General features: G+C 36.7%; 1 protein-coding gene across 1 annotated transcript in view; it reads right to left on the bottom strand.

The window, feature by feature from the left end:
- NFXL1 (nuclear transcription factor, X-box binding like 1) overlaps positions 1 to 12,886 on the bottom strand; it is a 49,010-nt gene that overhangs the window by 32,333 nt on the left and 3,791 nt on the right. The window contains exons 5-14 of the mRNA XM_063335813.1: positions 11,154 to 11,332; positions 10,830 to 10,991; positions 10,627 to 10,727; positions 9,302 to 9,416; positions 8,816 to 8,940; positions 7,640 to 7,762; positions 6,280 to 6,370; positions 3,001 to 3,121; positions 2,207 to 2,363; positions 1,375 to 1,466 (exon numbers count right to left, since the gene is read on the bottom strand). Of these exons, the coding sequence (XP_063191883.1) occupies positions 1,375 to 1,466; positions 2,207 to 2,363; positions 3,001 to 3,121; positions 6,280 to 6,370; positions 7,640 to 7,762; positions 8,816 to 8,940; positions 9,302 to 9,416; positions 10,627 to 10,727; positions 10,830 to 10,991; positions 11,154 to 11,332 (1,266 nt within the window). The remainder of the gene's footprint in view (positions 1 to 1,374; positions 1,467 to 2,206; positions 2,364 to 3,000; positions 3,122 to 6,279; positions 6,371 to 7,639; positions 7,763 to 8,815; positions 8,941 to 9,301; positions 9,417 to 10,626; positions 10,728 to 10,829; positions 10,992 to 11,153; positions 11,333 to 12,886) is intronic.

A 12,886-nucleotide genomic window follows, 5' to 3' on the forward strand; every position in this document is an offset into this window, starting at 1 on the left:
TCTTCCATTAAAAAGAAAAAAAAAGAAAGAAAAAGAACATTACAGTTGCAAAGATCAATCAAGGTAGTTCGGATATTGCGGAATTGTGATCTAATGCTAGTAGAACCTTAAGTCGCCCCAAGTACTATGAAGTGTAACAATGCATCCTCTAGTTACAAAATTAAGTACAACTTTTCCAGTATGGTTTTCCTTCTTGCTTAGCAGACTTACCTCCTCTGGGGAGGAGTCGTCAGACTAAAGAAGGTGGTTTCGAGGTTGGAATTCAGAGATGCACCCTACATAATGCACGATGTTACACAACGACCTCTGCTGAAGACCTACACTAGACGGTTTCTACAGGCATCTACCCAAACACTGAAACCAGACTGTTCCTAGCTACACGTTTTTCACCTTTTGGGTGTCTGCCTTCAAACTCTGAGCTCAAGTATTAGAAGTGCTGAGCAGTCACAGTTTTGAAGTACAAAAAGCTGTAGGTACAGAAGTACAACCTATCATAGTACAGTCCTTGAGAAAGTTCTAAACACATCTACATAAGCCGTTAAATTGGTATTTTTTATCATCTTCCCCTGTCTACTTCTCACTTCATAAAATGAGGACATAATATTCCCTCAATAAGGAGGAATGTTTAGAAAACAAGTAGACACTAATGCCTGTGAAGTATGCAGGGTTTAAAACAGTGAGAGACTACAACACAAAAACAGACCAAAAACCCCAGTATATCCTTTTTCAGATAGATGTTGAATTCTAAGTCCTTATTCCACAATATAAAGAGAAGTTCTATCAAATTGAAAAAAGAACGGTGAAAAAAAGGTCATCATCATATCTTCCCTTATATCCCCAGTATCCTCACAGAAAGAGTTGATTTGGCTCTAACTCAAGGAGGAGAACCTTCTGCACAAGTCAAAAATAGAAATGAGATGAGCAGATGGGATGAAGGGCATCCACCTGCCATTCTTTAGCATATAACTGAACAACTGAGAAACAAAATAGCAATTTACTATGCAGAAAATTAGGATCCCATAAACTAAACACAAAAGAAACTATATGGAAAAACCTGTATGTGACCAAAGACTACCTAATTACAGTGGCTGTCTTTGCAATTTTCATATTTTTCTTTTAAGGTAGCATTGCGCACAACATGTGCAACCAATCTTTATTAAAACTATCAATCGTCTCATACAGTGAGCATGAACTACACAAGCATCTATGAAACAACCACCAATGCTCCCAGTTTTACGAGAATGGTGTTCATATAGACTCATTGCATCTGAACAGGAAAATATGGTTGTTTTAATGTCCAGCTCTACAACAGTATGAAAAGAAAAGGTCTCTTTCCATACCAAAACTTTATTTCATTTCTTTTTTAATACTTACACTGGTATAGGAACCTGACAGGGAGGGCACGGTAACGCAGTTCGAATAAAAGCTGGCTCAGATGGCTGTTCCCAAGGACCTGCAGACTGATGCTGGGAGCATAAAACAACACTAGTTGAATACAAAACACAAAAGGATCTGCTTGACCATAAACAAACATATCACCTAAAGAGATCCCAGTTCTAACAAATTAACTTTTTACTAATGGAAATCTCAACACACCCTACGCACAAAAAGTTAGTATTTCATCCTTAGCATGGATAGGGATAGGAAAATGAAAGCCTGTGACCCTACTGCTAAAAATGACGCGCACAGCCAAAAAAACCCCCAAAACAACAAATAATCAAAACAGCAAAACAATTCTAAGCATTGAATAGAGGTAAAAAAATAAAAATATTTCAATTACTAAGCAAGTGAAACTATCATCGTGCAGTACATGCGTCACGTTTAAAGATGCCAAACAATTTCTCACTTAGAACTTGCGCAAACGTTGATGGTTTAGTAAGTATCAGAGTTAAAATTTATTTTTTACTCTTATGTTAGAAGTAATTGCTTACATTTGAAATTAAATGTTTGTAATACAACTAACAAAAATTCTCAAGTAATTATAACTGCTGAAAACTGCAGTTCATTAGATATATTACAAAGTTAATTAGATTGCAACAGAGGAGCTAGAACCACTTAGTTTCTCGGTTAAGCGGTATGCATACCTCTGTGCTTGATCATTTATTTACTCTGAACTCCAAAAGCCTCCAACATAAGACTAAGGTCAAACAACTGTTGTTCATTCTTCAGAACAAAGATAACACACTATTTTTCATTATTTACTTACTACGCCAGTTTGCTTCACAAGTGCTTCATCATGGCAGGAAACTGGGCACAAATGACCACACGTTAATGCTTTCTGGCAGGACTGACGACAGGGAGGACATCGACCAAAGTGACAGTAGTGTTTCTCCTGGGTAGAGTGGTGACAGGTAGGTGGTCGACTGAAGTAAAATCCAAGAATGAATCAATATGATAGCAAGAAATACAAAGTTCCAGTCACTGGACAATTATGCTAAATACAAAGCACTGAGATGAACAAGTTCTTATTTTTAAAATGAGTTTACTGCTCACCTTCAGCAGTGGTTAATATTGCAGTAAAATTCTACAGGAGTTCTCAATTAAATTAAAATCAAAGTTGGGTTTGCATATTCAAACAGCTATTTCACTCCTAATTCTATTCTGCGCTAAGTAATCTTGCTACATCCCAGCAAAATATATTCTCCTTTTTCCTTTGGCTAGTCAAGTTTTCTAGGTAAACTGCCTCATGGAGGTACTTCAAAGCGTACCAGACACGACGTGAAGAAGGGAGTGTGACTACAGAATTAGAAGTGCTCGATGGGACAGAACATCCCCCTTGAGCAGCAAGCTGCTCATGAAACTGCAGCATCAAAGAGGTGTCTAATAGGAAGGATTATTGCTAATCTCCATCTGCATAGTCAAGAATACAGAAAACTGAGAAGTAATACCTGTAATCATATTAAAGGAATAATTTTTGCCTTTTAAATTTATATTTTACTACTTTAAGGATACCTTCAACTCCACTGACGAACTAGAAACACACACACTTTCTTTACTGACCTGCACAGCTGTTTGCATTTGGGAGGTTTGATGGTGCGCTCTCTGCCACAGGGGACTTTAATGACAGTTTTTCCACAATTGCATTTCACATCTACAGTCTCAGGACACGGATTACAACTACCTAAAAATAAATATATTAACAACATGATATTCTCAATAAACTACTGATTATAAAAAATGGCAACTAATGTAACTCTGAATATGCACGTGGTATAATTGTCCTATGCTGTTTGATTTAAATAATAGATGGCTGATAATTTTTATTTCTGTTTAGTTTCAAATCCCTCTTGGCAAAGAGGGATTTTACCGTTCTTGAAGAATAGCAACAATAATCTCGATTATTCTAGTTGTTAACTGGTATCAAGTTAGAAACAATCCCTCCCTCACGGTTTAAAAAGAAGTCAGCATTATTAAAGCCCAGAAATTTCAATTGCACAACACTTAGATATTTGCTGTTTATATTTCAGTCTTACATACATACGAAGACATCTTTCATCTATACTCAAAAGAAAAAAAAAAGAGACATTGAAAAACTGGTACAATCAAGTTTTGCAGATTTTATATGACGTTAAAGAAAAGTTAATCCTCTAGGTATAATTAATGCTTTTCAAAAAAGATCCTCCTCCTTTATAAAGTTACTCATGCTACAAACCTGATATATTTAAAAAGAGATCTGTAAAATACCTATGTTTTAATTTACAGCTCTCCCACACTATTTCTTCATCATGTGCCAACCGCTAAGTTTTATTATTGAGTAATATGCAGTAAGAATCCTCTGAAAAAACCAAATTTAGACGTGGGATTTTGTCTTACTAATCATGTTGCATCCTGAAATTTTAAGGAATGCAATGCTTTGAAAGCGTTATCAACAGCACAACTTTTAAGCAATTCTGACTTGTTAGCAGGATCTGAGAAGCAACGCTTCAAAAAGCGGATCTCTCAATGACAAAAAGCTGCCAAAATAAAAATGATGGAAGTATACAGTCTTCATATTGCAAAGTAAATTAAATTATAACATATTATCAGCACACATAAACAGCTTTACAAAAGAAATTGAAGGTCTAAAGCTATGCTGCCCAGAGTGGCTAATTTGTGTACAATTTACTTAAGTATTTTACTAATCAAACAACTGCCTACATACTCAAAAAGATGGTAGGGCAGAGATCGCATATAAACGTGAAGTTAAGGTGAGAGCATATAGTTCTCAAATCAAGTGTTATAATGCACTACAGTAGGAAACAAAACATTTCTATTCCCTGGCACCACATTCTAAATTTCAGCAAGCGTGGTTACATACTTAAGAAAAAAAGATATGTAAAAATCAAATCACAAATAGAATAGATTAAGTTACCTTTTTTCAGGGACCCCTGCTAAAGGCCAAGTGCTTATTATCAGCAAGCTCTAATAATTCTGAGATCAGGTACCTTCTAAAGGACCTGATCTGGCAAGTGATTTTCTAGGAGGTATACTATTTCCTTCAAAATCAGTGGTCACTGAGATCTGGCAGCTCATTGCAAAATTAACCTGACCTGGTATTACATACTGAAGATAAACTAATAATCCTAACTTTCAGGAGCTATTAAAATATTGGTGTATAAGGAGAAACACATGAATATAAATATTTTGAAATAAATAGCTAAGTAATCCTGCTACATCCCAGCAATAATTGTTCTTCATTTTCCTTTTGCTAGCCAAGTTTTCTAGGTAAACTGCCTCACGGAGGTACTTCAAAATGTACCAGACGTGACTTGAAGAAAGGAGTGTGACTACAGAATTAGAAGTCCTCGGTGGGAGAGAACTTCCCCCTTGACAGCAGGTCAATATTCCTTTATTAGGAATATTTTCAAACACTCTGACAAGTAATTACAAATTGTACTAGACTGTAATTTGTTAAAGCACACAGAAGTTATTGTCTAAATTTATCATCTGATAACATAGTTATTAGATGCAACTTTTGGCAAGAGTTAGCACTTAAATATTGACAACTGTAGTGTTTTAATAAATTACATATACTTTGAAGTGTATATATTTGATATTTATATTCTCAAAGTTCACTTTTGTTTTCTTATAGGCACTGACTTACGATTTTTATACTGCTGTTAGTTATTAGACATCCTTGTCACTTTTAGCCAGGCTGCAAGATGCAAGCACTCTCAAATATAAACAGCTATTCAATGTAAAAGTTTATCCTATAATGCAGCATTAGCTCCTTAGTTTTCCAACCAGAATTTTATTCTACAATTTAGTTGTCAACCAAACCAATGCATAAGAACAATGTTATGAGTTTTGTTCTGACAGTACAAAAAAAAATAAAATTACATTTTTCCATGATTTTGTAGGGGTATAGGGTAAAAGAAGGGAAAGGGAAGAAGAGAATGGGCACAATTAAAAGAGAAAATACAAACCACCAGTTTGTGGTAATAGATTTAACAGCAGGTTAACTAGGACAACTACCACAACAACTACCACATTTACCTATCCTGTCCTCTTAAGAACCACTGCCTCAAAAGAAAGATTGGTCGAACAAGTTGTGAATTATTTCCTGAGTTGTTGCAATTTGAAGTCCAAAATACTAAGGGAAATTACACAGGGTACTGAGTTGTTGTTTCAGCAGGGCAGCAGCTTCTGTGGGGAAAATTGCTGAGAGGGCAGCCACTTTTTCAGTCATTCCAATTTAATCCCCTACGGAGCAAATGTCAAAGCTATTGGCCAGCATAAAAGCTGCTAGGTAATTTTGGCCATTTGCAGCATCTTTTTAACCAAGGTCACTGGATGCAGAAGTAAACTTTTTTGTTACCCTTCATATAGCCCATAACAAGTTCTTATTTTCTCTTTTACCAGTAAGATAGCAATATACATTCAAATTCCATCACCTTTCTTTTAAGCCCATTCGTATCGCACGGTGATTTTTAAAAACCATCCAGACTCAATCAGCACGGTCATTCCTATACGTAGTTGCACTTTGTTATGCATATTCAGTGAACAGAATTATTTGGGAAAAAAAGTCAAGCTATGGATTTTGAATTAAGCAGCTGGAAAGGGGACAGAGCATTTTCAGAGGAACAATGCGAAGCAAAATTACCAGGTAAAAACTCAGGTTGTCATTATGCAAGTCCTTAAGCTCTAACCAGCACTAAAAACCTTTCAAACACACCGCCCCCACAAAAAGCCCACATGCAACAAGGGAGAGAATTCATTAAGCACCATACAGAGTCATGCAAGCACGAATATTGTTTATTGGAATAAACAATATTCCATCACTACAGGGATCCTTCTTACCTCTGTGGCAGCCTGAAGGGCATTTGTGATTTCTGCAGCCTAGAGTCCGCCCACAGACTTGATCACAAGGTGGGCAGTTTCCAGGACAGCACTATTAAGAAAAAAAATAAATATATAACTGAAAACTTGGACATTTCTGATATAAATTTGCACTCTTCTACTATCTCATTTTTTCAATACTTCTTAAAAACAACTTGCATGCTATTTCATCAAATTTCCTCAAATTCATGACAGATACAGAAAGGAGGCCATCTGTAAAATGCTTTTTAAGAACTCAAATTATAAAATAATACCACACCAAAAAGGCAGAGTGCTTCCAAGAAGTGTAAGAACATTTTAAAAGTTCCCTGGCACAAAACTGTTGCTAACTACTTCTTAAAAAAAAGAAACAACAACCTAACAATACACCTTTTACCTTTGCAGGAAAGGTCAGATAACTTTAGGATCTACTTTCTGTTTGTACATAAAGTAGTAACGTGGAAGAATCAGAACACATCACACCACCACAACAGTGGATGCCAGGTCAGGAGAGAACCTCATCTTTTAACTTGAAAAGTACCCTCCTTCCAAACTGTATAAGAAAGGATGTCAATTAGGAAGAGAAACATGGATTTTTTAGCATAAGACATCAGGATTTCATTTACTTGCTTTGCCATCTTTTCACATGAAGTAACTTCACTGTAATAATAATACTCAAAAATACCTAAGAAAGAAACAGTATTTTTCATGCCTTTCTGTGGTAAGAAGTCCAACTTCCATAATGTCTTAATTCACACATAGCAGGCAACTTTCAAGCCTTCATGAATCAATAAACTGAAAAGAATGGTCTCAGCTATCAACTATTCTTTTGACTTCAAACGAGCAGAGAAACAAGATTCCCAATTGTCAGACCACTGCTGTTTGCAGGGATGCATATTAGAAGGTGGGGTGGAATGCTGTGTTGTCAAAAATAAGAGTGTCCCTTACAAAGTTATGAGAGATCTCCAGATCTTCCTACGAAGTAAGGGAATAAATTGATTTAACTACTCCAGAATGCATAAAGCATCAGCAACTACTCAAGTATCTGAAAGCAAAACTGCCTTCTGAAGCTGGAAAGTTGTCAAAATCCCCTCCCAGTTTGTAAGGCCACCGAGTTTTCCTGAGTGACATCCTCTTCAAAGGATTCTGGTACACAGCAAACTGGTCTGAATGACACTGAAGAAAAGTCTTCTTTCTATACAATAACATGAATTGGGAGAACAGATTGATGTGCTTTATATATAATACAAAATATTATATATAAATTTAAAAAATGTTATCTAAACATCATTTAGAAATTATCATCTCTTGAGAGAGAGAAAGGTGATCTCTGGACACTTACCTTTCTCCTACATTGGTGCTTTTGGCAATCACGAATTTTAGTACACTTTGTTTCACAGAGATATGGCTTATGACATGGCATGCGTTTAGTGTGCTTTCCACAGCGACATTGTTTTTCAACTTCCTGGGCAGCAAGATAGGGAAAAAAGCAGGGCATGTTTAATACCCCAAAAAAAAAGTGGAAAATAATATGTTCTACTACTAGCTGTAAAGAAAAGTTCACGGGAGAGTAATACTAAAATATTGTATCACAACAGGAAGTAGATGACATGCTCCAAGCAGATCACCTATCTGTGCAATAACTACTTGGGGACCTTGTTTCGGTATTGGCAGGGGGTTGGAACTAGAAGATCTTTAAAGTCCCTTCCAACACAAACCATTCTATGACTCCATGATTCTATTGCAAACACTGTGCTCTAGATGGCACCTCACGGTACCCATGGTCTCACCAAGAGGGAAGCCACTTCAAGGGAACCACTCAAGTGTGTAGTGCAAGATGTCAAGCATAAACGCAAAACAAATTCATACCAAAATGTACCTCTCCTCCACAGTAAACTAGATTCATTCATTGTGTATACAGATAATTTAAGAAGTTGGTGAGCAGGTTTATCTGACCTTCATCCCAGCTATCATGTGCTAACTACTTCCACCATAGTCTCTGTAGCCAAAGCTGGTTCAGGAAGAGACAACCGAGAGCAGACAGAGCAACAGCTTTATAGGCCAGACCACAGAAGCACCCTAGAGGCTTAGAGCAGAGCAAAATATTATTTATTTTTTTTTTTACTAACAAGGAAATAATGTTATGTTACAGCATCTTCGATTGCACTAATGAAGAAATAGTGTAGTAAGACAAAGCAGCAAGGAAGCTAGAAGAGCTGGGGAAAAAATTGTCTTAAAGCATAATTAATTAAACCCAAAACAAAATAAAACCAACCAAAACCAATAAAACCCTCATCCATGCTGCAATTCAGATACATAATGCTCAACTATTAATTCAGAATTGTGCTGGGGCACGGGGCGGGGGGGGGAGATAGGGAAAAATGCGTTGCTTTTAATGATCAGGAAGTCATAGATTTTGTGATAGATGACTTCATTTTCCTTAGGAGACTTGCACTGTTCCAGGCATATAGTGTTTAAAAACCCTAGTAAAATGTGAACCTGCTACAGTAAGACTGACCTGTCTGCATATTTCACAGGGACCTCGATGACAGCGCTGTGAACATTTATGGATGCCACATTCCAGAACTTTGTCACAACTATCGCCACAAGTGGGCACATCTTCTGTACAAGGCAAGGTAAACTCTAGATGAAGAGAGAGAGGTACAAGCAAAGGTTTAGAAAAAAAGCCAAAATATTTCGAAAAAAATGCACTGTGTACTATGACTTTAAATGCCAATCTTCTCTCATTTCTTTAAAAGCTTCTCTAGAATTACTCAATTAATCACCTTCCTAATTAAACCGCTGGTATTAAATAAAGCTTTGAAAGAATTAAGCAAAAATGTAAATAAGCTGTCACAGTTCACTGTTTGCAAGAAATTTTTATGGACCCTGCCCTGCAGAATTAGGCTAAGCTACTGACTGTCAAAGACTGTGTGACTTCTTTTTCTTTAGATTTACCTTTTTTTTTTTAATTAAAAAAAAAAAAAAAAAAAAAGGAGCTTACTTGATTTTTCACATGGACAGGACCTTTTCCCAGAACGAGGACAGTCTCCACAGGGACCAGCATGACAAACTTGTTCACATGTGTGATTACCACAAGGCAAAGGTTTCCCACACACCTGGTAAACTCAGAGAAATGGAGTCAATGCAATGTAACAAAACTACGTACCAAGACAAAGCAACCCAAGGGGGAAAAACTATGGGTGAGAGACATCTGGATGGAATTTAACTTTTTCTGAATTTTGTTAACAAGTCTTATATTCGCTGAGTTTGCCAAATAAAACTGATCACTCCTGCAGTGATCCTGACTGGAAGACCACCGTATACTGAAGAGTTAGTGGTTCACATAACAGTTAATCTCAGTAGTCCCAGGCCTGTGTTGTGCTGCACATATCCCTTGGCCGCAGGATAAACTTATTGTAGCGGAGGAGATTGGAGGCAGCTCCCACTTGGTACCAGTGATTACGCCACCTGCATGTCCTTGCCTTTATCTAAAAGCGCAACAAGAAGTTGCCATGCAAACATCCTTTCTGTTTGACAGTAGAAATGATGAACACAGTTGCTTCCTCATAACAAAACCCTACAATAGCTTCAATGACCAAACTAGGGTAACCCTTTCTACAGATGGGGTCTGCACTGCATGCTGCACATGGATCAGGGGCTCATTCAATGCTGCACAGCTTGGGGTTCTCAGCATCTAAAGGACCCTACTATTATTTATAATATAATCCCTTTCTCTATAGCGTTAGCTGAAATAAATCGCATTTTAACTGACACTTTACAGAGGCCAAGTACCTTTCTTACTGGGATTGTAATCACTAGGTACCTCCTGGTGCAACCTCCCCCTGCCACTTAATTTTTTAAATTATTTTTATTTTTTACAGTCTGTCAATCCATAGCCCTGGTCATAAGAATGAGCTGCAAATATACTTCAAAGAATGAATCACAAAGCTTTCATTCTGTTACAGCCACTAGAAGTAAATAAGCATGAAACTCTTATCTACTAAGTTGTGGTTTCATGCTTATTTTTGGAGACAGCAGCTGAAGTTTCAACCTCAAGTACAAGAAAACAGACTATACAAGGTCAAATTCACTGCTAGTTTAACCCTAACACAATTCCAGAAGTGACATTTTAACTGCTATCAGAAATGACTTGTGACACCAAGTAGATCCGTTCTCAAACACCGCTGCTTGTATTTTTGATTGCACTCTCAAAACCTAAAAAATAAAACTCTTTTCCTACCAAATGAGTTATTCCAATCCTTAATACACTGATTAATCAAATTTTATAATGACGAGAAATAAGCTAAAAAGGACAGCCTCACATACCTGATCACACTGCCACTGAGGGCTCGCACAAAGTCTTTCTGCTGTCTGTCTTCCACAGATGCACCGTTGTTTACTGACTCGTGGACAAGGCTGACAATCTCCTGTATGCAATCGGCAAGTGACATTTAGAGTGGGAATTGCGAAAGAAGGATGTTTCTTAACAATGAAAATGACTACTCAGAGGTCTAAGGCGGCAGGTCTACCTGCGTGGCAGGAATTCTCACAAGCGTGTTGTCCACACAGCAACGTCCGGCCACACGGCAGGCGACAGGACCATTCCTTGGCACTGCACCTTCGGGGCACTGGTTTGGCTTTCTTACAGTGACAGGTTGTTGTGACCATCTTTGGGCAAGGTGGACAGGGTCCTAAGTACAGGAAAAAAGAATACCTCATGGTCATTCAGCAAATGCAGCCCTGACTACATGTCTTATTCTCAGAATTTTAAATATAGTTAGCAGATTTTAAGTAAAGCTGTGTAACAGCTACATAAATACAGGTCATACAACCAAGAGAGACAATGGATTTACCTGGATGACAGAGCAGCAAACATTTATGACCACAAGAAGGTTTGAATTCCCTCTCACATATCTGACCACAGGAGTGAGGTACCAGCCATGGGTCCAGTGTTGGATTCTCTACTTTTCCACAGTAACAGTAATACCTACTGGGAGTTTCAGACCGTTTGTATTCAAACCTACATTTTGGACTACAACAAGAAAAAAAAGGAGTGAAAAGAAAAGCGTTTTTTTGAAGAATTTTTTAAGAAGAAAAGCAGTTTTTAATCATTTAAGTTTCCCAAGACTGTTACCAGCCTACCAATTAACGTTTTTACAACTACTGTAACCAATAACAACCTAATCAAATTCATAATATACAATAAAGGTCTTGCTATATGTCAGATTTTACAATACATTCATTAGAATGTCTAAGGAATTGTCCTATCACTGCAGTCTTTTTTCTCTAAGAATATATAAAAAAAAATTCAGTGTAGCAAGCATACAGAACAACTTTTACGTCAAGTAATACCAAAGGAAAGCATGCAACAAAGAGTTAACCTACTTAAACAGAACCAATAAAAAAAGAGATATTAAAATCCAGGGGTTTTTTACCAGTAGCAATTTATAAGCTATGTAAAAAAAGATTTAACAATGCTATTAAAACCATGCGTAATAATTAAAATATTATCTGAAAGATTTTAAGTTGTATCAGTTCAGTATCTTAGATATTGTAAGATGCACACCTTTATTTATTATCCTTGAGAGTGGCAGATATTAAAAAGTAATATCCTAAAGGTAGATAGGCACCAAGGGACTGGAACTCATTAGTGCCACAGGCCCTAAAGACTTTCAGGTGCAAACTACAGATGAGGGAGGCAACACAAGGAAGGAGGAACAAAGCAGCTCCCATTTCTGGCTACACTGGGAAAAGACAACAGAAAAGGGAGAATTCAAAGCCTCTATTCAGAGAAGAGAGGCTTTGAAGGACCTACGTACTCATTTTTATCAAATAAAATATCAATTTGCCCCTATATAACACATTACAGTCCATAAATCATTTCTCCATAAATCATTTCTCCATAGTGACAGCAGTTTTATTGTGTGCTTAAATGTTAAATACCATTTGCCTTGAAATTTTTTCATTATAAACACAAAACTAGTTTGTAGTAAAATAAGCATTATCAACTTGAGACGCTGTGAGCCGACAATTTTATACCTTATTTCCTAAGCAAACCTGCTCTCTGAGATCTCACATTAATAGCTTTTAAATCCACCAGACACTTTCAACCAAATTTGAGAGAGGATTGCATCTCAAAGATACTACTACAAGCTTCCACATAGAAGCAGATGGGCAAATAAAGCACACAACAAACATGCACCTTGAAGGTACTTTCAAACACAAATCTATTATTCATGCAGCCACAATATCACCTCCTTTATACAATCTCATGTAAAACTGCAAGACTGCCTTTAATGCTTGAGTTATACAGATACTAAAATAATAAATCAATCCCTAAATCTTGCTATTTTAGAACTGCTTTTTATTTTTTTTTTTTATTTCATGGTGCCCATTTTAAAAGTGACGAGTATGTAAAGCCATTCAGAAATAAATACTAGAAGCTGAGGCACAATAGATAAGTTACCTTCTCAGAGGTTAAAACAAATTTGATGCAGCAGGTTTTACTATGAAATATTCTTGAATCATGTTAATGAAAACTTGAAAATAATTCAGAAAAAAAGCAATAGAAAATTCAGTCTTCTAA

The sequence above is a fragment of the Chroicocephalus ridibundus genome, chromosome 5 (genome assembly GCF_963924245.1).
Source record: "Chroicocephalus ridibundus chromosome 5, bChrRid1.1, whole genome shotgun sequence".
Classification (NCBI taxonomy): domain Eukaryota; kingdom Metazoa; phylum Chordata; class Aves; order Charadriiformes; family Laridae; genus Chroicocephalus; species Chroicocephalus ridibundus.